Source organism: Embiotoca jacksoni, unplaced genomic scaffold, assembly GCF_022577435.1.
Source record: "Embiotoca jacksoni isolate LCO1_2020_lvr unplaced genomic scaffold, fEmbJac1.0.p SCAF_26, whole genome shotgun sequence".
NCBI classification, from domain to species: Eukaryota; Metazoa; Chordata; class Actinopteri; family Embiotocidae; genus Embiotoca; species Embiotoca jacksoni.
In genome coordinates this window covers 5458062-5483879 of record NW_027185377.1, presented here as the reverse complement: position 1 = coordinate 5483879, position 25818 = coordinate 5458062, and the positions used below count along the sequence as shown (strand labels likewise).

Below are 25818 nucleotides of genomic sequence, written 5' to 3'. Positions count from 1 at the left end.
GAGATGTACAAAAAAGTTCCAATGCACCATTACGTCAACTCAACAGGAAGTCCGCCATTTTGAATTTAGTTGCCATTTTTGGCGATTCACACATGTTGTACTTTAACAAACTCCTCCTACAAATTTTGTCGGACCGACTTGAAATTTAGTCTGTGCACTCTTAACATGTTTGGAATTAAAAGTTATCAAAAGAATTTGTTTTCGTCAATCAGTGTGCCCGTGGCATGTCGTCCAAAATGTGATAAAAAAGTCATACTATATCATGTCGTCCAAAAAGTGACCCAAAAATGAGTTTTGCGTCACTTTTTGCTATAGTATGACATTATTTTCATAATTTGGACAACATGCTATAGGATGATTTTTTTTTATTTTATTTTTTTTAAGTAATGACAAAAGGTGGTACTTGAACCTTGAACTTTCTTGCTGAAAGACAACAGTGTTAACCACCAATCCTCCCAGGAGCTGCTCTGCATTGTGACAAATCTTTGGCTCACTGCAATCTGTAACTTCACCTTCCCCAAATATTCATTCAAATGCGACCAAAATTGCCGCAGACATTCTTTGGATAGTAGATATACGTGTTTTCAAGGGGGTCTACAGTGATATTAAATATCTTCCTGTAATGTGTAGTGTATGCAAAACTTTTTCAATTTCTCCAAACGTTTCAACTTCACTAAAAGTTGAATCACCATCAACAGGCCAAGGTGGAATCTGAACCATTAATAGAAACCTTGGCGAAGGAGAATCTTTTACCTGTTGAGTTAATCAGATGGTTGAGTCACTGGAAGCTCTGAGTGAACTCCGTGAAACACTTTCTCCGCCGCGACTCATTCTTTAGCGCTGAAGATAGTCCAGCGGTCTACAAATGCTGCTTCAGAGCTGGAAACGACCTCATAAGGGTGTTTGAGCCCCACTCAAAGTAATCCACACGGTTCACAAAGGGCGAGTGCACACAGTTCACTAAGCGTGAGTCCCCATAAGGGTAAGCCACACGGTTCATGGAGGGCAAGTTCCCCTAAATCCCCCCCCACATGCTTTTGGGTTTCAGGTTTGCGTTGTAAATGCAGTCATACTAATACCAAATGTCAACAACAATACAAAACAAAATTTAAAAATAAAAATCAATAACAAAAAGTAAAGTCTAAATTAGTCATACTAATACCAAACCAAAGGTCAACAACAATACAAAACAAAATTTAAAAATAAAAATCAATAACAAAAAGTAAAGTCTAAATCTTCTTGGATTTCTGTCCAAACTGCCACAAACTTTATGCCACAAACAATCTCTCTGCTCTCCTCTAACCCCGTCCGGTCGAGGCAGATGGACGCCCACCTCTGAGCCTGGTTCTGTCTGAGGAGGTAAAGAGGAGGTTTTTGTTTTTTTTCCCCTCTTAGCTTATATGGGAATTGTTGAATTGTTTGGGTTTCTCTGTATAATATTGTAAAGTTCAGCTGTAAGGACTTTAATAACCTGTGTTGGGATTTGGCGCTATATAAATCAAATTAAATTGAATAAAGTAGCATTAGTTAAAAAAAAAAAAAAAAATGGACTAAATGTACTTAGTTCCTCTACAGCACTGATAAAAAAAAAAAAAAAAAAAAAAAAAAGAATAAAAAAAAAAAGACCGTCTTCTTAAGGGGTCTCCAGCCCAGCCAGCAGCACTGAGCTCCGGGTTCAGCAGCGCAGGTGAACGTGGAGGAAGTCGCGCTGCGGTGTCCGGATGTGGACGTGGCACAGCGCTGCGGCAGTTCCGCTGAATGTCCGCTTCTGATACGGAGAAGGGATTAGTGAGCGACACCCCGGGACGACGTCGGCCACCGGGCTTCACAGTTTTACCACGAACAGAGGATAGGCTTTTTTTTTTCTTTTTTAACCGTTTCCACCACTTCGGAGGTAGGTTTACATTTTTATTTTTTTTTATTTTTTGGGGGGAATCTTGGGATTTCGCTACGTTTGCTAACGCTAGCCGCAATGCTAAAGGCACGGCTAGCACTCGCTTTTTTTTTTTTTTTAGCTCCGGTCGCGGCGATTTGGTCACACCGGCTGATTTCACTCGCTGTCAGGATTCAACGACAGCACGCCGTCGTTTTCTCCCGCGTGTCGGAAGGTGGTTAAATCCAAAAACGGACTCGTGATGTTTGAACCATTCTCGTGTTTCTTGCTTTCGGTTGTTATGATGCTAACGTCAGCGAGCTAACTTGTAATGCGGCACCGCTTCGCTGTTGTTTTGTTTTGTCAGTTCGCTCCCTGCGAAGTTGAGACTTTAATTTAATTTAAGGGCGTGTTTCTTATTCTCAAATATCCTTCTTTTGGGTTGTTTTTTTTTTTTTTTTGGAACAGTTCCCCCCGGTGTTGTGAAGTGAAATCGCTAACCCGGTAGCCCGGTGAGAGGGGAGCCGATGCGGGTCACTCGGTAGGCCCGGTGGACTAAATAACCGCACGGCTCCTCCAGATTGTGTTTCTCGTCGTGAATCACCTGCAAACTGCTGAATTATTCAAAGAGCTCGTTTAGCCCGTGTGTGTGTTTTTTTTTTTTTTTTTTTTAATCTTGTTAGATGATACTCCCCCATCATCAACCCTGTGATGTAGGTTGGAGCCGGTCTCCAGAAACCATGGGAATAAATGACACCGCTCCTCCACATCTGTTGTTGACATGTGATGTGTAGTAGTTGATCATCCACTTTCTGTTTACTCTGTGTTTACAGGTTTTTTTGGGGGGTGGGGGGATTTAATTTAATTTAATTTAATAAAGTCGAGTTATTATGTTGGATATCCTACCGTTGTTAAATAGCATAACTGATCTCTCTTCCTGCATTACAGTAAATTGATGTCCTTTTCTGGTTTTCCCACTCAGTCAATATACACAATACTGATTATTATTTGTAAAAAAAAAATAAAAATCTAATCATATGAATATTGTTGTTCCAATAGTCATCCCTACAATATCATTGCAATGTCAATATAGCGGTATTTAGTAAAAAAAAAAAACATTGTGACATTTGATTTTGGCCATATCACCAAAATCAAATGTCTCAGGGTTTTTTTTCACACCTGATAAAGTGTTTGATATCTCAGTCTTCCTTCAAATTATTGGAACTCTTTCTTTTTTTTTGGACGTTTTGGTTGACATCAGTCTATACTGATACTGCGTCTTTGTAAGCCGTTTTCTCTTCAGGATTTATTTTTTGCCCATTGTATGTAAACCCAAAAACCCGAGGGTGCGGCCAAGTCAAACATTAAAAAGCCAACAAAGGTGTTGTCACTGGACCAGGAAACATGAACCTTATGAGATATGGTTGTTTTTTTTCTTTTGTCTTCACTGAAGGAAGTCACAGAGCTCAGAGTGGAGAAGACTGAAAGTGTTTTGGGTTGAATTTCTTGTTTGTTAGTCCAGGTGCATGGTGCTGTCAAACTCTCCTCAGTCAGTGTTCGGTATGTGTTTCTTGGACTGCCTTCAATTCTCTCTGTTTTTTTTTTTGTTTGTTGTTGTTGTTGTTGTTAAAAACAGAAAAGACTGTTTAACAGTTTGAGGAACATTAACCGCCACTGGACTCTTTTCCTTGAACTAGATTAGTCAGCAAATATTCTCTCTTAGGTTGGTTGTGTGTTTTTTGAGGTTCTGTTCCCTTGTTTTAGGGGGAGGACTGCCGCAGCAGCCTTTTTCATTATTAGCATCTTAGTCTCAGGGGCTTTCACACTCGTTGTATTATGCCAAGAACCAGCAAACAGGCAAACCTAATACGTTTAATCTTAAATTAAGGTGCTGAGTAACTGTTTACGACTGTGTTATGATTATGTCACCAATTTCATCCAGATTTAGGGATGAACTGAGGATGAATGTAAACCAGCACACTCCAATGGCCTCTCCATACGGCCAGCCCCAACCTGGCTACGGCCAGCCCGTCTACACTCCCCTCGACGGGGGATACCCTGCCCCCTACGCACCCTACAACAGTCCTGCTTCAGTCTATCAGCCCGAGGCTCAACCACAAGGTAAAATGCCTGTGTGTAAGTGAGACATAAAATGCTTTTTCAGCAGCCACACAGTCATAACCTTGGAGTGTCCTCACGTGCCTCCCGCCTTTCTTGGGTGATCATGTATGTGAGAGAAGCCCAGCGCCTGTGAATACTAATCTAAATCTCGACTGCCCTCTCATTCCTTCATTTGGCTTTACGCATTTCTCTACATCTCTTTGTATTTGCCTTCTTTCCCTCTTTTCTTGTATTTCAGGTTACTCTCCTTTCACAAGCTTTCCCTCTAAGTCTGTGGCAGCCAACCCAGTCTCTGACCTCTCCTCTCCTCTTGACTTAGGTAACTGCCTCATCTCTGTTTTCTCACTCATCTCACACTCCACATGGCGGGCGATCATTTTATCCTCTTTCTACCTGCAGGCATTATTCTTGCTGCCATGTCCTTTTCTCACTGAACTATAAACATTGGTACTTGCGTACCGTGCTACGAACAGATCTGGTCCAGTGTACATCCAGGACATGGTCCAACCTTACACCCCAGCCCGCTCCCTCCGCTCTGCTTCTACCAATCGGCTTGTTGCTCCCTCGCTGCGAGCTAAACACTCTACAAAATCACAACTGTTTGCTGTCCTGGCTCCTAAATGGTGGAATGAGCTCCCCACCGACATCAGGACAGCGGAAACTCTGTACATCTTCTGCCGCAAACTAAAAACACACCTCTTCAGACTTTACCTTGAACAGTAGAACTTTAGTAGCGCTTAACATGGCACTTACTGATAGCACTTTGTAGTTTGGCTTTCTTGAAGAAATTGTATTTTCTTGATTCTTGTTGTTCTGGGTTTTGTACCCTCATGGTTGAAATGCCCTTATTGTAAGTCGCTTTGGATAAAAGAGTCAGCTAAATGTAATGTAATGTAATATACGATCTTTGATTACCTAATGGTCGTGAGGCAACCTTTTTATCGTCAAACATTTAAATGATCCAGAATTATGAATTACGCTTCCATTAGGTGAGAGATACAGTATGTTCCTGATTCAATCTGTACATCCACTGGTCCTATTGATTTTTACTCTGCAGTTTTACATGCCTATTACTCTGTTACTTCAGCGTCCATTTGGAAAGGCTGAGTGGATTTTTCTGCCCATCACTGAGACTACGATACTGAGATTCACTGTAAATAGCAAAAACAAAGACAAGTTATCAGCCTGATAGATGCTTAGCTAGATTTTTCCCGATTTACCATCAACATCCTAAAACTGTCTGATGTCTGGTGTTAATTTCCAACTTTCATCTGAGCCTTTATCTCATTAATGTGACTGACTCTCACAGCACACGATCTTTTCTATGCTGGTTTCATGATGTAGTTTGTGCTCATAACCCCAGAGGCAAAGTCTGGGAATGTAAATCAGTTCTAAAAATGAGTTTGGCCACCGCAGCGGCCTACGGCCGTGTTTAGCTTGCCGTATTGATCCCGTCACTTTAGAAAGACTGATATCAGGATGGATTTAGGATTCTTTGTAGCAGATATTGCTTGTTGCAAGCATGTGTTCATTTCTTCTTTCATTTCAGGTCCTGCCAGAGGTCCGCCCACGTCTGGACAGCCTCCTGTCTCAGCACCTCAACAGTATAATCAGTACAGTCACAGTCAAGGGGACATTCAAAATGGACCCCCACCTATGACACAAGCACCACCTAGGTAATTACACGTTATTTTATTTAATAATGTAATTCAAATTCTGCAGCCTTTGCTTTATATGTTTCTTTCAAGCAGTTGACAGAATCCATTTAAACTCGCCAGATAACTGCACTGCACAGTCTTAAACTTCAGGACTTTATGCTCCTCAAAAGAGGTCGTGTGGTCACTTAGAAGTGAAAGTGGACTTCAAACCAACCAAAGCAAAATATTCACAAACACTCAATGTGTTCAGAGATATTTTGAACTGTGAGAAAGTTTTATTCAGTACCGTTTTCCTTAAAGCAGGTTTTAAATGCTACATTAGGTCGGGTACAGCAAAGAGGCCACACGAGTCCACCAAGTTTGGATATTATTATCCCGACTGGAGCTGCTCCAGGATACTCTGATGTCAGGAAGAAAAAATTACCAAGGCTGTTTAACAGATTAGCTGTTTCTATCAAAATCTTTGTTTGTAATTTAAACACATGTAGTTTTGTTAATATGTCGTGATAATCTCTGTGTTGATGTGCAGTTAACCTGGTTACTGTAAATCTATGTGTACATGTTAGTTAGTAATCAGGTGTCTCCCCTGACGACCGTGTTACTATAAAAGCATGGCTGTCTTATTTTAACTGTATTAATGATAGAAGAAGCTGCCGTGTGTGTGTGTGTGTGTGTGTGTGTGTGTGTGTGTGTGTGTGTGTGTGTGTGTGTGTGTGTGTGTGTGTGTGTGTGTGTGTGTGTCTCTGAGCACAGTGAGAGAACACAGTACTGCACCTCCTCACTACATGTGTCTTGACATTTACAAATGTTCAACAGTGATAAACAATTGTTGATGATTCCCTTTTTATCCAGATACTCTGTGACCGTCTTCCTGTGAGCTCATTGTTGCACGCACACACACACACACACACACGTACGTATATGTAAAAAGCCACATACATGGCCAAGAAATCCTTCTCCAGGAAAGCTCTAGCTGAGGAAACCAGATTTCTCTAATCCTCTGTCCTGATTACAAAAAACATTTTTCTTGTGAACATAAATTTTAAGAAATTAGTTTTCTGGGGAAAACCAGATGTACAGGGATTACTTAAACCTGCAGGGTGGACCATTTTTTTTCTCTCCCTTCTGCAGTGCCGGTTTAAATGCACGCAGATACACTAAAAGATTTGTGTGTTTCCAGGCCTGCTGTGTCTCAGCCATACAACCAAGGAGCTGTGAACCTGTCAGGGCCGCACCCCTCCTATCCCCAACACTACGGGCCTCCACACACAATGCAACAAATCACCAACCAGATGACTGGGATGCAGATCAACTCTGGGCCGCCGACTCCCGCGGGGCCAGGATACGGTAAAGTTAGACAGACTTGTGCTCGAGTGTAATGTAATTTATTTCACCAGTGATGTGAATGGAGTATGACATGTGACGTGGATGCATCTTATTAAAGATTTAAATGTTCTCATTGCAAATGCATGAAGTCTATTATTGACTTTATGACACTTAAATAATGTCACACTGTCTGCTCTCTGTTCAGCCCCACCTCACAGCTCGCAGCCTCCCGTCAGTACTGCCTACCCGGCTGCACCTCCACCCTCCTACACTCAAGCCCCTCCCCCTGTGTCCGCTGCTCAGACCCAACCACCACCTCCCAGTGGCCCCGCACCTTCTCAGCAATACTACGGAGGCCCACCGCCTCCTTCTCAACAGCCATTCAACTCTTCTGTCCCCCCTACCTCTCAACAGCAGTTCAACTCTTCTGCACCCCCACATCCTCCTTCTCATCAAACCTTACCTCCCTCCTCCTACTCAGGTCCTGTGCCTCCACCCAGTCAAGCCCCTGCTCCCCCCGTGACTCAGCCACAGCAGTCCTTCCCTCCACCCCAGCCCCCTTTTTCCTCACCACCTCCACCTGTCAGTCAGGCCGCCTACCCTTCTGGCCCGCCTCCCCCAGCCCAAGGCTCCTTCCCACCCAGAGGACCCCCTCCATCCTCTCAGCCTGGCTCTTTTCCTCCCCCTGGTCCTCCTCCCACCTCCGTCACCTCTTGCCAGTACCCGGGCCCCATGCCACCCCAACAGCAGCTTCCTCCATCCCAGCCATCCCCTTACCACTCAGGACCCCCTCCTCCCAGAGCTCAGATGCCTCCCACTTCCATGGCTCAGAGCAACCACATGCCGCCAGGACCACTGGGCCCCCCAGGCCCTCCTGGACCCCTGCAGCAGCCTCCATCTCAGCCTGGCATGCAGACGGGATACCCTCCTCAGCAGAACGGTGAGGAGACGGCCCGTTATGTAGAAGCTAACCAGGTAACTGTTTGTTTTCTCTTTTGCTCAGCTGTTATTTCATGCTCTCCAGGTGCGTTTGGGCAGGTGAGAGGCCCTCAGCCGGGTTATGCAGGCCCTTATCCCGGGCAACCAAACTATGGCGCGCCTGCACCGGCACCAGCTCCTGCTCCACCTGCACAGAAAAGACTTGACCCAGACGCCATTCCCAGCCCGGTGAGCGAATGCATTTACTGTTTCACTCGAAAGTTTTAGGTTTACAATATAACACCCTCTTTTCATCCCTTTTATGATGGTCAGGATTTTTACTGTCGAGTTCATTTTGGTGGTGATGTACTGATGCATTATATGGAGAGTTCCTAATGTCAGTATAAATTCTACCCTTATAAACTTTGTAAATATACATTTTATGTTCGACCTGTTGAACTGAAGTGCGTTACATTCTACAGGTGTACCTAATAAAGTTACCACAGAGTGTGTATGATTTTGCATGCACCACTTAGAGCTGGGCTGTAATATTATCCTCACAATGATCTGAATTTTCAGTGATATTATCATGTGCAGTGTCACAATATCCAGTTTCATCCTCTGAATTTGTCACTTTTTAATCATTTGTGGGATGTGGGACAGATTTTACGGCCTGTTGATGTCGCATATTGTACGTTTTAAGAGTCATTTAATCATACTTTTAACCTGTTCAAATTTTGAAAATGATGTAATAAATATATATTTGTCTGTTCCACCTGGCACACCACATTCACCACTGGATACCACAGTTCTATATTGATTTTGAAAACGATTGTCTTGATATTGCCCAGCTCTACAGAAGTGAAATATTTTCACTTTGTTTGTAACCTTCTGCAGCCGTCTTTTACACGTGGAGACGTTTAGCATGTTCGTAAGGCTGCTGATGAATTCACATCTACTTGCACTTTACTGTCTTAAAGTAAACAATGCCACTAATCTGTAATCGATACTGCTGATTAATTTCTGTCTAAATAACAACAATGCTGCCCGCTACTCAGCACAGTCCTGCTGAGCTTTTTTTCTTCTCACACTCCGTTTGATCTTTTCACTCTTTGTATTCATTCATTTTTGTCTTGTTTTACACAATTTGCTGGACAAACATTTGAATGTAAAGCAAGCGTCTGACATGCCGGCTGTGCAGAAATCAAGACATAGAATAGATCCAGACGCTATCCCCAGCCCAGTAAGTTTCCTGTGTGCCTGCCTCTTCCCCTGCCTCATCCTGTCCTCTCTCTGCCCGACGGCATCAACCCACTGCCTCCACCTCCTGTCCTCCCCTCCTTACCCCTCAGAGTCAGGGACGGTGTGAGAGAATGACTCCTATCAGAAAGAAGAACAACTTGCGTTAATGGGTCAACCGTCCTTTCCTAAGAGCTGCGTCCGAAAGGACTGAAATGATACACGGATGCTGTTCGTCACAGATACAGCTTTTAGATTTTGGTTACAATCCAAACAAAATGCAACACGAATCATATTTAAAGTAAAAGTTTGACATTGTGGGAAACTTTCTTATTTACCGTCTACCTGAGAGTTACATGATAAGCTTGCTACTAATCACATGTCTGTACATTTAAGTACGAAGCCACTGCTGTTATCCAGCTAGCTTAACTAAAGCATAAAGATTAGAAACAGCAGGGGGGGGGGGACAACCAGCCTGGCTCATTAAGCAACACGCATTACAGTTTGTTTGTTGAATACAGACAAGAACTGAAAACTGGAAAAACAACAATTTTAAGAATTGTAGATTATTTCTTCGGCCCGTTTTAAGATCCGTCTTTTTGCCGGCTTTTCTTTTTTTTACACGGGCAAAAAAAAGGAAGCATAATGCAGCGTGACGACCTCTGCTGCCGGCCTAATGACGCAACAGCGCTCCTCTCATTGCAAGTTCACACCTTGTATAAAGAACAGTCGAAGTAATGGCGCATCATTTCCACCTTGAACAGGCTGTGTGGACGGTGCTTTAGTTAAAACCGGTATCCACCAGGAGTCTCCAACACGTCCCGTAGTATCAGTTTTCTCATTTAACTTGCAGCCTCGCCACGCTGCCGGCAGTGTCTAAGAGTGTTTTCCACACTGTTAATCATATTTGTGCCGTAGAGATGCCCCCCCCCCCCCACCCCTCCACCTCCTCCCCGCGTCATAACCGTCTCCCACCTCACTGTCTATGTGTTTGATCGGGCCTTTGAGGCAGCCCATCTTAGTTTTGCCAGCTTGGGAGAGCTGTAGTCAGTCATTGGGAAGTTTAAACAGCCTCATCCCCTCAATCCTTTTCCGTGCCCTGCATGCGGCCTGCAGCGTTTTGACTTACCCCCAGTTCCTTGCATTAAAGGCATGCCTTGATAAATCCTTTTCATTTGTTTTTGTTTTCAAAGTTTTGTCACTTTATCATGTATGTAAAACTACAATACAACTTCAGCATGAATCTGTAGCATCTTCAGTATGAAACCGTCATCTGCAGATATTGATGGGGTTTAGGTGTGTAGCTGCAGGTGTGTGTGTGGGGGGGGGGGGGGGGGGGCTGTGTGAAAGTGCATGGGTGTTAAATATTCTTCTTTTGGACTTTTATGAGACCCGGGCAGTGACAGCGTTTCGTATTATACGTGTATAATGATGCTGTGAATGTTTACTAAAGTAAAGACATTTTTATCCTCTCCTCCTTTGTAGATCCAGGTAATAGAGGATGACCGGGCTAAGATCACTGAGCCGTTCACCACAGGGGTCAGAGGTCAGGCCCCACCGCTGGTCACAACCAACTTCCAGGTCAAAGACCAAGGTCAGTCCTACTTCATTCTAAAACATTTAGTTGTTGAAGAAGTTATAGTCACTCACTTTTTTTTTTTTTTTTTTTTTTTTTTTTTTTTTCACCCGCATCCTCCAAACTTGAGTCCTTGTGAAAAATGAATGAATTATCCTGAAGATTTCTTCCTTCCCCCGACAAATAAACACAAACAAGAAAAAGGGAATAGCTCGCGTCTCCTCCTGGGGGGGAGGGGGAGGGGGGTCATGTGGACCTCGTGGGATATTAATGGAGGATTTGCGTTTGTGTTTAGGTAATGCCAGTCCCAGGTTTATTCGCTGTACGGCCTACAATATGCCTTGCACAGCCGACATGGCCAAGCAGTCTCAGGTGCCGCTGGCTGCCGTCGTGAAGCCCCTCGCCACGCTGCCGGCAGATGAGGTGAGCGACGCCTCCCCTCCTCTTCTCACTCTCTCCTGTCTGCTTTGTGCTGTGAATGTTGCGAGCCCCGTCTCGACTGGGCCTTTTTCTGATCTGATCTGGCACAATAACCTCCCGAGGAGATAAAACTGTTTTCGCTGGAAAGATATCGGAAGCGGTGGAATCATTTCCTCTGTTAAAGGCGCTCCGTATACAAACAGTACAGCGTTGGTGTTGTTATGGAGGCTGCTGGCTACCTCTGTAAATTTGGACTATATTGTGAAGTTGATTTGACCCGTCAACAAGCTTTTCCCCTGCATTTCACCCTCTTTACCACATGTGCACGTGCCACAGCACCACCTTCTGCTGTAACAGTCGGACAGTTTTCGAGCCAGATTTGACAAAAGATTATTTTTCAGAGAAACGCCTGATATAGAGATATTATCATTGGATGCCTGTAATGTCAGTGGGATAATCTGTCTCAAAATGACAGAGGTGGGAGTGGCTACGTGACCTTGTTTCATGCTCTCGTCGTGTGCAACCAATATCCATTTGGACTGGCCGACTTGTGCGTTACATCATTTTGGCGTGAAAAGCAGCAGTAGGGAAAAGCAGATGTAATTTGAACTGATAAACTGGTGCGGCCCACATGGCGTCCCTGCTCAGTAATTCTGTCCACATTAGGTCACCCTTGTTTGTTTGTATTGTATGAATGAGGTCTGTCGGCCCCAACGTAAGAGTCGTGTCTTCCCCCTTTCACTAATTCCCCTGTTAGACCCCTCCCTACCTGGTGGACCACGGCGAAGGCGGTCCAATCCGCTGCAACCGCTGTAAGGCCTACATGTGTCCATACATGCAGTTCATCGAGGGAGGCCGCCGCTTCCAGTGCGGGTTCTGCAGCTGTGTCACAGAGGGTGAGTTCGTGTGTTCGTTAACGTGCTAAAACTTGCAGTGTTGGATGAATTTCTAAATCGATCCATTTTGTCCCTTGTTGCTCTTTTTCCCCGACAGTGCCTCCACATTACTTCCAGCATCTGGACCACACCGGTAAGAGGGTGGACTGCTACGATAGGCCGGAGCTTTCACTGGGCAGCTACGAGTTCTTGGCCACTGTCGACTATTGTAAGGTACGATCTGGGATCACCAGGGTTTTTATTTTTTTTTATTGATACATCAAGCAGGTACTGAATCTGAGCAGAAAATGAGTTTTAAGTTACACACGGCTTAAATAATTTCCTGTCTCTTAACAGAACAACAAGCTTCCTCAGCCTCCAGCCTTCATCTTCCTCATCGACGTGTCCTACAACGCTGTTAAGAGCGGCATGGTCAACATTGTCTGCCAGGAACTTAAGACCCTGCTGGACTACCTGCCCAGGTGAGCAGATACACAGGCTGGAAGAAATGAATGATGTTGGACGAAGAAAAGAAACTGAACACACTTTTACTTCTGGCTCTCGTCAGGAATCTGATCTTGACCTTTATCCAATTTCCTCCCTTTCTGCATTCAGGGAGAACCCAGAGATCGACTCTGTGGTGCGGGTGGGTTTTGTCACCTACAACAAGGTCTTGCACTTCTACAATGTGAAGTCCAGCCTGGCCCAGCCGCAGATGTTGGTGGTGTCGGACGTGTCAGACATGTTTGTGCCCCTCCTCGACGGGTTCCTGGTCAACGTAAACGAAAGCCGGCTTGTTATCGAGAGGTGAGCAGACGCAGAGCCGACGCTCGCACATCAGCAGATACAAACCAAACGGATCTGTTTAATGACACGCTGCTGCTGTTTTCTCAGTTTGCTGGACCAGATCCCAGAGATGTTTGCAGACACCAGGGAGACGGAGACGGTGTTTGGACCCGTCATCCAGGCAGGACTGGAGGCACTCAAGGTAACCATATTTTTGTTTTTTGGGGGGTTTTTTCTGGAAGCTTTCTGAGGCCTGATAATGTCATTTCAAGTTTTTCAGAAGCTCTTGAAGTACACCTTTATTCTGAATTAATATCTGGCACATAAAGTTCCCAGAATAGTTTGTTGTGATATTTCTTCTTCTAAATAAGCTTGAGGTGAAATATTTTTGGTTTTTTTTTTTTTTTTTTGTGTGAGCTGTACAGAAGCAAAAATATTCAAGTGAAGCTACAAAGGTCTGAAACCAAAAATACGCAGCGATAAGTCAGCTGGATTTTAATGCATCCGGACACGGAGTGTGTACGCTGCCGCTGACACCGCTGATGGTTTCATGTTATTATTTCTCAGGCTGCTGACTGTGCAGGGAAGCTGTTTGTGTTTCACACCTCGCTGCCCATCGCAGAGGCTCCTGGAAAACTAAAGAACAGAGAAGACAAGAAGCTGATTGGAACGGACAAGGAGAAGGTAAACACGAGTGCAGCAACACGCGAGTTTCGTATTCTCCTGACTCGGTTTGTTATTCTCACTCCGTCCTCTTCTGTCATCCACAGTCTCTGTTTCAGCCGCAGGTGGCTTTCTACAACACCCTGGCTAAGGAGTGTGTAGCCCAGGGCTGCTGTGTGGATCTATTCCTCTTCCCCAACCAGTACGTGGATGTCGCCACGTTAGGGGTGGTCCCTGTCTCCACTGGAGGCTCAGTCTACAAATACACCTACTTCCAGGTGAGCAAAGATCTCCCCGCTCCTCCTTCAGCCTCGATCGTCTAAATCCGCGGGTTTAAATTTAGGCAGCCGACTCGAGAGATTTTTTATGATGAACTGTATTCAGCCGTAGAAGTGGATGTTTCTCTTCTTTAGTTGGTCTTCTTTGCCGTGAAAGCGTTTCGACACTTAAGTCGTGGCGTATTCTCTTTTATCCCAGGCTCAGTCGGATCAGGAGCGATTCCTGAACGACCTCCGACGAGACGTTCAGAAACTCGTTGGGTTCGATGCTGTTATGAGGGTGCGAACCAGCACAGGTGAGACTTCCAGCATTTCGAACAAAGAAAGACAGAAAAAAGAAAAGAGGAGTCTGACCGAGAGATGCGGCACGTGACAACTGACCTCGCGTTTCCTTCAGGTATCCGAGCGACAGACTTCTTAGGCTCCTTTTTCATGAGTAACACCACAGATGTGGAGCTGGCGGGCCTGGACTGTGACAAGGCCATCACTGTCGAGTTCAAACACGACGACAAGCTCAGCGAGGAGACGGGCGCGCTCATGCAGGTGTGTGTTTGTGAACAAAATCCTCCAAAGAGAAATCTCAACTGTTTTATTTGCTTTGTTTTCACTCCAGTCGCAGTAACATAAGTGTCGATAACGCATAAACGTAACGGTTTGCCTCACTCATCTCATGCACGTAGCATACATCCTACTCTTGTTATGTATTACTGTCATACTGTTAAATAATCTTAATACTGCTATTATCTTTGATATGAATTTATTTCCCCCAAGAAGTAAGCCGACATTATCGTGAATGACACCATGCGTTACATCAATACCATCAAAACCGGTTCGCGTGTGAGAGGTTTCTGTCCCGGTTTGTCTCCCTGCAGTGTGCCGTGCTGTACACCAGCTGCAGCGGCCAACGGCGTCTCCGCATCCACAACATGGCCGTCAACTGCTGCTCTCAGCTGGCCGACCTCTACCGCAACTGTGAGACGGACACGATCATCAACTTCCTCTCTAAATACGGTGAGTTTTCTTTTCTTTTCTTTTTCTTTTCGACCGGCATGCGCAGCATCTTCTTCACTGCTCGCTCAGTGCGAAGGCAGGTGGTGGACCTGAGGGGGGCGGGGCCAATCTGTACTCTACAAATGTACTCATCCTGCACCGTCCTCTAGCGACGTGCGAGTGGAGAGTCGAGTGAGTGACATTTTCTAAAAATAACATCAGGCAACCGTCAGCTGCTCCTGTGGCGCTGTAAACGAACCGACGGTAGAAAGCTGGAGCTGTTACCGACACCGACGTTTGCAGCTTCAATCGTTGTTCAAAGCCAGTTGCACCTTCTTCTTTTTTTTTGAGACAATAGTGTGAAACGCCTTACGTCATCAAATCACACGCACGCATTATTAGCCTGTTATTTTATATTGGTTCCTGGTGGTTGATTAACTCCTCGTTGCGCTCTATATTTTGTGTGTGTGTGTGTGTGTGTGTGTTTTCATGTCTCACAGCTTTCCGTGGCGTCCTGAACAACCCGACCAAGGCGGTGAGAGACACTCTGATCAACCAGTGTGCTCAGATTCTGGCCTGCTACCGGAAGAACTGTGCAAGTCCCTCGTCTGCTGGTCAGGTACATAAAGCGTCAGCACATCTGCTCCAGTTCCCACGGAAACATTTTGCATTAAACAGGAAACGAGACCAAACTGGCCAATACGTTTTTGTAACTTTCCTGCTTTTTAGTTTTTCTTTTCCGTGGTCCAGTTTTTTTTTTCTCGACTTTTAAGTTCAAGATTTAATGTCACTTAGATTTCAGGTTTTTAGACAAACCTAAACCAGCTCCATTTGCTGATGAGAAAATATTCAAAAAGCTTGCAGGTGATCGTATATTACAATCTAGCCTCATATATGAGCAATGAAGACTGTAAAATGCAAGCGGAGCTTAAATAGTGTTCACTAAAGAATGAGCTTGTCTCTTATTTGTACAGTATATCCTTCCTATGGCACCTGCCAGCTTATCTCATAGTCACCGTGTCTTGGCAGGGCACGTCAGTATTTACATCCCCAGCACTACGTCTGCGTGTTTTCCAGCTGATTCTCCCAGAGTGCATGAAGCTGCTGCCGGTTTACCTGAACTGTGTGCTGAAGAGCGACTTGCTGCTGCCGGGAGCCGACGTCTCGTTGGACGACCGGGCTTACCTGAGGCAGCTGATCAGCTGCATGGACGTCACGGAGAGCCACGTCTTCTTCTACCCCCGCCTGCTGCCACTGGTGAGACCGCAATGTTTTGTGTCGCTACTACGTCCACCCTGAGCACTGAATCCCGCCACACTTGTTAGGGTGGAAAGAATGAGTCTGGATTTCGATGTGCTCCTTCGAGCAGTAAGATGGCAACAGCAACTCTTTTAACTTTCCAGGTGAAGTTGGATAGCGAGTCGTTGCCGGTGGCGGTCCGGGACTCGGAGGAGAGGTTGTCGAAAGGCGGCGTTTACCTCCTGGAGACGGGGCTCCACCTCTTCCTGTGGGTGGGAGCCAGCGTCCAGCAGGAGCTGCTGCTCAACATCTTCGGCACGCCGAGCTTCAGCCAGATCGAGTCGAGCATGGTGAGAGGACACATATCGTCTCCCGGGGTTTAAACTCCGGTTGTGTTTGTGGGTGAAGGCCATTGAAATCACCCAACTTGTTTCTTGTGTGTGTGTGTGTGTGTGTGTGTATATATATCTATATATATATATAGATATATATATTCTCTGCCTGAAGTTTTGGGCTTTCATACCTTCCTCACAGTGGTACTGTGTGGTGTGAAGTTACCGCTACTTCCTGTATCCGTTTCAAATTGCAAGCGTTTGTTCCAAATTAAAAGTCCTGTAGCGTTTCATACGTCGTCCAACTGTATACCAGCCGTTTCTAGTCTTGTTCTCAAGAGTGCAACAATTTTTGTTTGTTTGTTTATTGATGTTTAGAAAAATTTAATAAACATGAGGGCAAATTAAATAATTTTCCATTAAAGCCAAAGGGTTAAACTCAAATAATTTGTATTTCTTGTGTCTCTGCTACAGAGGCTGAGAAATTCAGGTTTTAGTTTTTCAGAAAACCCCTCCCCCAGGTTTTAGGAGGTTGTTTTCAGATGCTGCTTTAGGTTTCAGGGTTGTTTTTTATTTTATTTTTCTTAGAGGGCGTCACAATAGATTAAAACTATTATGTTGCAGTAAACATTGATTTTTATTGTTTTACATCTGACAAATTGTCATGGTTGTGTCTCATTTCTGAATGCGGCCGCTCTGTGTTTCAGACAAGTCTGCCGGTTCTAGACAACCCGTTCTCTCAGAGACTCCGAGAGATCATCGACTCCTTCAGAGCGCAGAGATCTCGATACATGAAGGCAAGCTCTCTCTTTTTCTTTGTTACTTCACTGATGTCTTTAAATGCTTTGTATTGGGTTTTTTGTTTCCCGTCTTGTTTGGGGCTCTGTACCATCTCGCCAATAACTGGTTGGTGAACTGGTCACTGAATGTCTTTTTCTACATGTTCCTTTTTCTTTGAACAAAAAACTGCCAAAGTTCTCGAGTAATCTGTGTTAATATAAAGCCGACATAGTTTGACTATTTATAATTGTTCAAATTTTACAAAGTCAAAGTTATATATGGGGAACGAATTGAGTTAAAATAACTTATCGAGAATCTGTATCTGACCTACTGAGGAGTTTTTACTGTTAATACCTGAAAGCAGGTCACTTAGATCAACAAAAAATTTAATTGGCAACTATTTTGATAATTCATGAATTATTTAAGTCAATAATCAAGCAAAAAAAAAAAGCCAAACTTTCTCTAGTTTCAACTTCCCAGATGTGAGGTTTTTCTTTTGTAATCTGATAAAAAGAAAACATTATTATTTGGGGTGTTCATACATCTTGTAGACAATAATCAAATTTTCACTGTCACTTTTTGATAACGAAAATAACTGTTCCAAGCGGTCTTTGGGTGTTTGATACTCGATAGTATGGACACGTTTTTATAAATGTGTAGAAAGGTTTTTCATATATCGTGCCCCTCTTTCACTTCCTCTCTCCTCTGGTTTGCAGCTGATGGTGGTGAAACAGGAAGACAGAGCCGAGCTCATATTCAGGCACTTCTTGGTCGAGGACAAGAGCGCCAGCGGGGGAGCGTCATACGTGGACTTCCTGTGTCACATGCACAAGGAGATCCGCCAGCTTCTCAGCTAGGCCCCCAAATTCGCACCCGTCACCTGTATAAGCCCCCGCCGCAGAGAGCCCCTCCCCCTCCCTCCTCCCACCCTCCATGTTACCTTTCATGTGAAAGAAAGCGCTTTATCTATTTTTTTTTTTATTATTATTTTTTTTTAAACCTAATAAACTAAAGCTCTCCTTGCTGTATGTCAGCTGAGCTCCACAGACCAGCTGGCAGATCACGTCGTGTGTGTGTGTGTGTGTGTGTGTGTGTGTGCGCGTGCGTGTGTGAGAGAGGGGGAGAGAGAGAGAGAGAGAAACAGAGAGAAAGATTGAGGATGTTAATCAAGCTTTACTCTGCCTCAAATCTTCTGCTCCAGCACAGCAGGAGCGAAATATCTGACGAGGGAGGGTAATGTATATAAACACGAGTGAACAATTATGTATGCAACAGACTGACAGAGCGACGGAGGCGGCTAACGTTGACCAGTCGGGAGTCCTGTCTGTATTACGAGCACTGAAAAGGCTGTTTTGGGTGCACTGGCGATGCTCGGATAGCGAAACACTTTTTATATGATTGAATCCCATTAGAGTGAAGGACATCTACATACCAAGACGTAAAATGGAATTGAATATAAATGCTGTTCTTTCTTTGTCTTTTTTTTTTTTTTTTTTTTCCCCCCCACTTAACTCTTGGCCTTAGTACCCCACTCCCCCTTCTCCCCCAACATGCTGCTCCAATCATCCATAATGTGTGTGTGTGTGTGTGTGTGTGTGTGTGTGTGTGTGCGCGCGTGCGTGTCTGTTTCCAGATGTGAGAGGATTATCTGCCCAATTTGGCTCTCCTGCTGGGTCTCCAGGTGCTACTACCTAAATTTAAACCCTGGATTAACAGCTCAAACTAGAGTCCGATGAGTTTATCCTTGCAGAGATCATTCAAGACGAATCTTTAAAGTGTAAAATCTGGTTTCAGTGTCCACTAGTGAACTGAAATTAAGGGTGCACGTGACAGCGGTGAGTAATAAATCATGGCTGTCATTGGTATAATCCTGATTATTTTACATCAGTTTTCTTTATTGATGCAAAAGATGTGGCTCTGCTGTTTGGGCCCCAAATGTGCATTTCAGATTACTGTCATCATGATTCCCTCATTTAGTTCTGAGTCTATGCAGCACTGACAAACGGCACAGACAAAGTGGACTGAAGAAATAAACTGAAGAAAAAAAGAAAAAAAAAAAAAAGGAAATCAATGAGGCATGTGAACTTTTCATTTCAGCATCACGGTGATCGAACATCCCCCCCCCCCTCCCTCCTGTTCAGTTTCTGTGAATGATTGCGTCTCCTGATGACGTGTAGTGCTGCAGACTTTATATCAATCAAAAGCTGAGATTTCCAGAATTGTATAAAAAAAAAAAAAAGTGAATTTGCAGCAGACAGAAATGAGCACAGAATGACAGCAGCTGAACAAACATCAGTTAATGTTTGCAAACTTTTGAGTTGTCTCCGCACTGAAAAGCCGTTCAGTGTGTAAATAAAATATATAATCTGTACAGAATTAATAGATGATAATAACAATTTTAAAGACCTGCCTGAGCAGCTGCGGTTTGTTGATGGTTGGTTTCTCTGTCACGAAGAGCGCTGAATACAAAATCACGGCTTTTAGTGAAGAGAGGAAGACGGACTTTTTGATATGCGAGTGTGAGTGCGAGGTTTGTGTGTGTGTGTGTGCACGTGTGTGTGTATGAGTGTGTGTGTGAGAATGTGGGGTTGGTCCTGGTGAATTTCTCATGAGGAACAGAGGGATCCGCCAACACACATGCAAACATACTCTCCCCTTGAGATTAAATTCAGTCTTCATTTATCACTTTCTGTTCCTTTTCTAATGATGTGACTTTGTGTTTGGTGTGTGTGTGAGTGTGTGTGTGTGTGTGTGTGTGTGTGCAGACCTCTGTTCCCTCTTTACGTTCACTGACTTTGATTGACCCACCATCTCGACTATATCTTAATTTCTGTTCCTCTTTTTCTTTGATTCTTTTTCTTTTTTTTTTCATTGCCTCTTGGGACTGCTAATAAAATGGTTGTTAAAAGTGAAACGCGATGTTGTGGTCCTCACGTTCATGGTGCTCCGTGTCTTCACTGAGAAACGTTTTCATGATAAATCACAATCAGAATAAATTCTGTTCATATTGCTGTACACATCTTGATCTAGTTTTCACCCATTTTTTTTGTAATTTTTTTTTCCCACATTACAGAACTTTTTTTTATTTTTTTCCCACTTTTTCTTATTTTTCATGATAGCTGTTTTCCACTTGGAGGAGGTCCTATTATTCTGCATGGTGACACTGTTTTGGTTTACTTAAAGAAGACCTCATTGCTCTTCTTCAGGTTTTTTTGTTCTTTTTTGGGAGACTCCAGCAGAAAAACTACATGATTCAGTTTTGGGTTTTTTTGGGGGGACTTTCTGCACCCCCTCAGTTCATCGTCTGTCTGGCGAGCTGTTTTGGCTCCCGTCTCTTTAAGGCCACCTCCCTAAATACCGACCTTCTTCTCATTGGCCTGCAGCTCCCAGTACTTGCGAGCTCCGCCTCCTCCCGTTGTAGGTGTGGAAATGAAAACTGTAAACCTTTTAACGAAGATAATTTGTCCTCCTTGATGGGAAATGACGATATGTGACGGATAAAATTAGCCCAGTACGTCCTCTTTACTGTAACGGAGCTATCTGTAATTCCACCCGTGCTTCAGGACAAAATGTCCGCTGTGAAACAGGTCTGTTTAGCACTAAAGACAAAGTAGAACAGATTGCTATGACAGTTTTACATGTGGGCTTGGAAAAATACATTTTCGACCCAGTAAAGGTGCTATGATGTATGTACAAAATGTAGATGTCTGGACATTTTACTTAATAACAAAAATGACGGTACTGGCAGGAAAGTCAAAATCATCCAAAACTTTAAGACTCATTTATTTGGTGCAAAAATATTTGTATAAAATTTCAGTCGGGCTCAACGTGGTGGACCGATCGACATTACCACACATGCAGGGGCCACGCTTCTAGCATAGCTTAAAACATGACTCCAACAACATATTGAATGAAGCTCATTTGTCTCAATAGCGTGTCAATAACAGTATCGGGCTCAGAAATTCAGCACCGGAGTGGAACAGGGGTTGCGGAGCCTGATTTCTCCAAACCAGGAAATTAACAAGCGACTATTATCTGCAAGGCTGGATGCCAAAAAAAATAACACTCAGCACAAGTAGAGTGAGGAGTCGACCCAGCCCAGATTAAACCCGGGGTAGACTGGCTCGGTGAAGGTGGTGCGGAAGGTGTGGAGGAGGGTGTGATCCCCACACGAGACCCTGTAGAAGGACAGAGTCCCTGCTGACCAGTCCAGGTAGACTCCCACTTTCCTGGAGCTGGCCGTGGGTGTTAAAGCAGCGTTCACGCCGTTGTGCAACGCCTTGTAGCCGTCCTTGGTGCAGTTCAGGCCCCAGGAGGAGTCATTTCGGCCTAACCAGCTGTCGTTGCCCTCTCCCTTCCTGCGCATCCGTCTGTAGGCTGCTCCGATGAAGACTCTGCCTCTCCACTCTGTCTCCCAGTAGTGGCGTCCCATCAGTCCCTCCCCGCACAGCACCTGCGTCCAGAAATCAAACCTTTCCGGGAGATCGGTAGTTTTCTGCTTGGTCCAACGCGTTGCTTTCCTGTTTCCCTCGGACAGAGAAAGATCTGTGTGTGCTGTGTTTGGGTCCAGGGTGAGTTTCTTGGTATCTGATGGATTGAGAATCGTGAGTTGGTATCATACTGTTGGTGACTGAGTTTTATGAGTTTGGAAGGAAGTCCAGTGTGCCGGTTACTCACATTTTATTGGACCGGGCTGAATCCTGGATTCACCACACTGCTCCACACTAAAACAAAACAAAGATAATAGTTTTCTAAAAACGGGTTTATTTAATACTATTAAAGGAGTCCTCGACCAATTTAGCATTTCATGCCAGTAACATTAGCAAAATTCAATACAACCGTTACGTAGTGTTGTTTGAACATTTTTGAACTCGGGTTCCTGTCCACCAGTAACTGAAACCTGACTGCACCACAGGCCTGTCAATTAAACAGACACGCCCCCAAAAACGCCGCTGTTTGAGGCCTAATATCTAATTATTCATTATCCAGAAAACGAATAAGAAGGAGCAACTTTAGCAAACACTATATTGAAGTTGTTGACTTTGAATTTCATGAGAGAAGTTGAATGGGAGTCGCAGCCTTTTTTGAGACAACCCCTGGTGGCCATCGGTGGTATTGCAGTTTGGGTCACTTCTGCATTGGCCTCATTTTTCAGACCCGAAAGCTACGTTCACTTTTATATACAGTCTATGGTTTGAATTGACTCTGATTGGTGAACAAACTATGAAATGTTTCACAGCATGTCGTCAGCATTTCTATACTGAAATGTCTTATTATTTATCGACCGACGCACTCAGAGATATCAACTGTTCTAAAAAAAAAAAACTACGAAATACCAGCTGATGTATCGTTCAGGCTCTAGCTGACACCATCAATACCTGAGCTCGTTCAGGCTGCACTGTGGGTCCTCCAGCAGAGCGGACAGCAGCCTCAGGCCCGAGCTTCCCGGGTGGTTGTAGCTCAGGTCGAGCTTCTTCAGACGAGATGAGTTCAAAGCAGACGCCAGGAAAGTGCAGCCTTCTTCTGTCACTCCGCACAGGGCCAAACTTCAAGAAGAGACACAGAAATATCCATAACAAAGACGGCAACAGCTGAGTTTGCATGTCTGGCTATGTACTGTACACCCTTAGTAATTATTGATCAGGTATAGAGTTGCACTCAGGGCACTCACTTGAGTATTTCCAGTTTACATTGAGGACTGCCCAATCCACCCGAGAACTTTTTCACTCCTACGTCCTGAAAGTCATTGTCAGTGAGGTCCAGGTCTTTCAGATGGCAAGAAGGGGAGCCGATTAACGATGCCAGGCCACCCGAGCTCTGCTCCGTTAGGTTGCAGCTCTTCAGTCTAAACCGAAAGTAAAGAAAATGATTAAAAAAATGTTTTTAAAAAAACAATGTGCTTACAGTTAATGGAAAAAAAGAAATAAACATGTTGGATTTTGACCTGAGTTTCTCCAGTTTGCAGTTCTTCAGTCCACCAGAGAGCTGCTTTAGTCCAACATCTGTCAGGTTGTTGTTGCTCAAGTCCAGCTCTCTAAGTTGGGATGAGCTGATTCCGTTCGCCAGGATTTCGCAGCAGGTCGCAGTGAGGTTACATGCATTCAGACTGCAGAGGGAGAGGCAGCACGAGAAAGAGAAAAAATGGCATGAAAAATATCCCCTCATATCAGGATTAGTTATAGTGGATGTTATCCACCCCTGCATGGAATAGGAGAAATATAGTCTCACGCAAACACAAAATTCCAGTCAGCAGCCCATTATCATGCATAATTAAAATATATTTCCACTTACAGTTTGGCTCTGAAAAGACATTGCAGGAAGATAAATCAAATTTGTGGCCTCTTTAGGGCAGCAGGACAAAGCAAGCCCCTAAAATGGCGCTTTTTGAGGCCTAATATCTAATTATTGACGGAATTGTTTTCAGGTTGACCGACAGAAAACTAATAAGGAGGGACTCTTGCAAACAAAACCCAAATGACTTGTGAAAAGAAAAAAATCAATGACTTTGTATTTCATGAGAAAAGTTGAATGGAAGTCCATGGAGTCGGAGCCTTTTTTGGAGCCAGCCCCCTAGCGGGCCTCGGTGGTATTGCAGTCTAGGGCACTTCCACATTACCGTCATTTTTCAGATCTGTAAGCTACGTTTACTTTTATATGCAGTCTGTGCCTATACTACCTATTTCATGTTTTTGCTACCTATTTAGAAGAGTAACTACCCCCAGGCAAAGTCCTTGCACTGGCAATAGGTGGATGTTAGCTAGCCAAAAATCCTCCCTGAGAAGGACTTACTTTGCCGCTCGGGCTGTTTTCACAACAGGCAGCAGCCTCAGAAGAGCCTCCTCCGACTGGGTGTAGTTGCTCAGTTCGAACACACTCAGCTCCTCTTCTGAGGTCAGGAGCACAAAAACCAAAGTGGACCACTGGGCGGGGGAAAGGTTGGTTCTGTTAAGGCTGCCTGAGCTGAGGAAGCTCTGAATCTCCTCCACGAGCGAGTGGTCGTTCAGCTCGTTCAGGCAGTGAAAGAGATTGAGGCACCTGTCTGGAGACAGATTGGCCTTGATCCTCTCCTTTATGTGTTTAAGGACCTCTGGCCGGGTGTTTTTGTTCGTTCTGTTGTTGGTCATGAGATGTTTCAACAGAGTGTGATTAGACTCCAGAGACAGACCCAAAAGAAAGCGCAGGAAGATGTCAAAATGTCCATTATCGCACCGCAAAGCCTTTTCCACCGCTTCTTTGTACAGGATGAGCTCTGACGATTGTCTGAATAGGAATCGTCGGGAAGCGGACGACTTCTTGACCAGGACGTTGACGTTGTCGTTGTGAAATGTGAGGAAGACGTACAATGCGGCGAAGAATTCCTGAACACTCAGATGCACGAAGCTGAATGTCTTCTCCTTACACAGCATCAGCTCCTCACTGAAGATCTGCGTGTAGATTCCGGAGAACATGGACGCCTGGGTGACCTTTATTCCATTCTGGTTGAGGTCTTTCTCTTCAAAGATCAGGTGGCCTTTCTCGAGCTCTTTGAAAGCCAGCTTACCCAAAGAGACGAGGTTATCTCTCACACAGTCGGCGTTTGACTCTCTTCTCCCGGGCAGCCTCTTCTTCGTGCTCTCCACATACAAGTACAAGAAGTGGATGTACATCTGAGTTAGAGTCGTCGGCATGTCTTTACTGTCTTTGGTCGCCAGCTTCTTCTCAAGGACACTCGCAGCCATCCAGCAGAAGACCGGTATGTGGCACATGATGTGAAGACTCCTGCAGGATTTCACGTGTGTGATCACTCGGCTCGCCAAGCTCTCGTCGCCAATTTTCCTCCTGAAGTATTCGTCTTTTTGCGGGTTGTTGAACCCTCGAACCTCAGTCACTAGATTGATGTACTCCGGAGGGATCTGACCGGAAGCTGCCGGGCGTGACGTGATCCAAACGAGAGCCGAAGGAAGCAGCCTTCCTCTGATGATGTTGGTCAGAAGGACATCAATTGTGGTTGGCCGCGTCACATCTGACAGGATTTCACTCTTGTGGAAGTCCAGAGCGAGGCGGCTCTCGTCCAGACCGTCCAGGATGAACAGTATTTTGTTTTTAACACGAGTGAAGATTCCCGCGTCGAACAGTATTTTGTTTTTAACACGAGTGAAGATTCCCGCGTCCTTTATTTCCGGGAAGAAGACACCAAGAAGCTCAACTAGACTGTAGGTTTTCTTTCTCATCAAATTCAGCTCCCGGAAAGAGAGAGGAAATACAAACTCCAGGTAAGTATTTGCTCTCTCTACTGCCCAGTCTAGAGTGAATTTATTGGTGGATACGGTTTTCCCGATGCCGGCGACTCCCCTTGTGAGCACCGATCTTACGTAGCTGTCTCGTCCAGGTGGAGAAACAAACAGCTGACTGCAGTGGATTGATTTCTCCTGAGTGACGTGGATCTTGGACGCCGTCTCTATCTGTCTGACCTCATGCTCCTCATTGACTGCCCCTCTTCCTCCCTCGGTGATGTAGAGCTCTGTGTAGATTTTATTGAGAGGTATTCGGTTTGCTTCCGTCGCCATCCCCTCGAGCAAGTGACTGAACTTCCTCTGTAGAGTAGCAGACAGTGCGGTCAAAGCTCGTTTAAGTTTAGTTGTTTTTTTTTAACAATCGGGAAGTTCTGTTAAATTCCTAAATGCAGAGTAAAGGGAGAAGTACTCACTTTGATCACCACAGCTCTCTGTAACGTCCTGGTTCAGTGTTTCTTTAGATGAAACAAT

The 25818-nt window shown here is 44.6% G+C and overlaps 2 protein-coding genes across 5 annotated transcripts; one reads left to right on the top strand and one right to left on the bottom strand.

Annotated features, from left to right (window-relative positions):
* Positions 1-1752: 1752 nt before the first annotated feature.
* Positions 1753-19988, top strand: sec24c (SEC24 homolog C, COPII coat complex component). Of its 4 annotated transcripts, XM_069160298.1 has the most exons (25): positions 1753-1894; positions 3816-3994; positions 4233-4313; positions 5544-5670; positions 6833-6999; positions 7184-7918; positions 8003-8145; positions 9071-9139; positions 10621-10729; positions 11007-11134; positions 11889-12027; positions 12125-12240; positions 12364-12488; positions 12622-12813; positions 12901-12994; positions 13360-13476; positions 13563-13733; positions 13933-14029; positions 14131-14276; positions 14606-14744; positions 15224-15342; positions 15801-15980; positions 16127-16312; positions 17002-17091; positions 17791-19988. In XM_069160298.1, the coding sequence occupies exons 2-25, from the start codon at positions 3835-3837 to the stop codon at positions 17929-17931; spliced, it is 3771 nt and encodes a 1256-aa protein (XP_069016399.1). In that variant the 5' UTR covers positions 1753-1894; positions 3816-3834; the 3' UTR covers positions 17932-19988. The 4 variants fall into 4 exon arrangements, with proteins under 4 accessions (XP_069016399.1, XP_069016401.1, XP_069016400.1 ...); XM_069160300.1 differs by lacking the exon at positions 4233-4313; XM_069160299.1 differs by lacking the exon at positions 9071-9139.
* An 867-nt stretch (positions 19989-20855) lies between these two features.
* Positions 20856-25660, bottom strand: LOC138204796 (NACHT, LRR and PYD domains-containing protein 3-like). The gene is made up of 6 exons (XM_069160303.1): positions 23864-25660; positions 23019-23180; positions 22746-22919; positions 22453-22620; positions 21752-21798; positions 20856-21661 (listed from the first exon to the last, which is right to left on the bottom strand). Exons 1-6 carry the CDS (start codon positions 25618-25620, stop codon positions 21141-21143), a joined length of 2829 nt encoding a protein of 942 aa, XP_069016404.1. The 5' UTR covers positions 25621-25660; the 3' UTR covers positions 20856-21140.
* Positions 25661-25818: the final 158 nt, after the last annotated feature.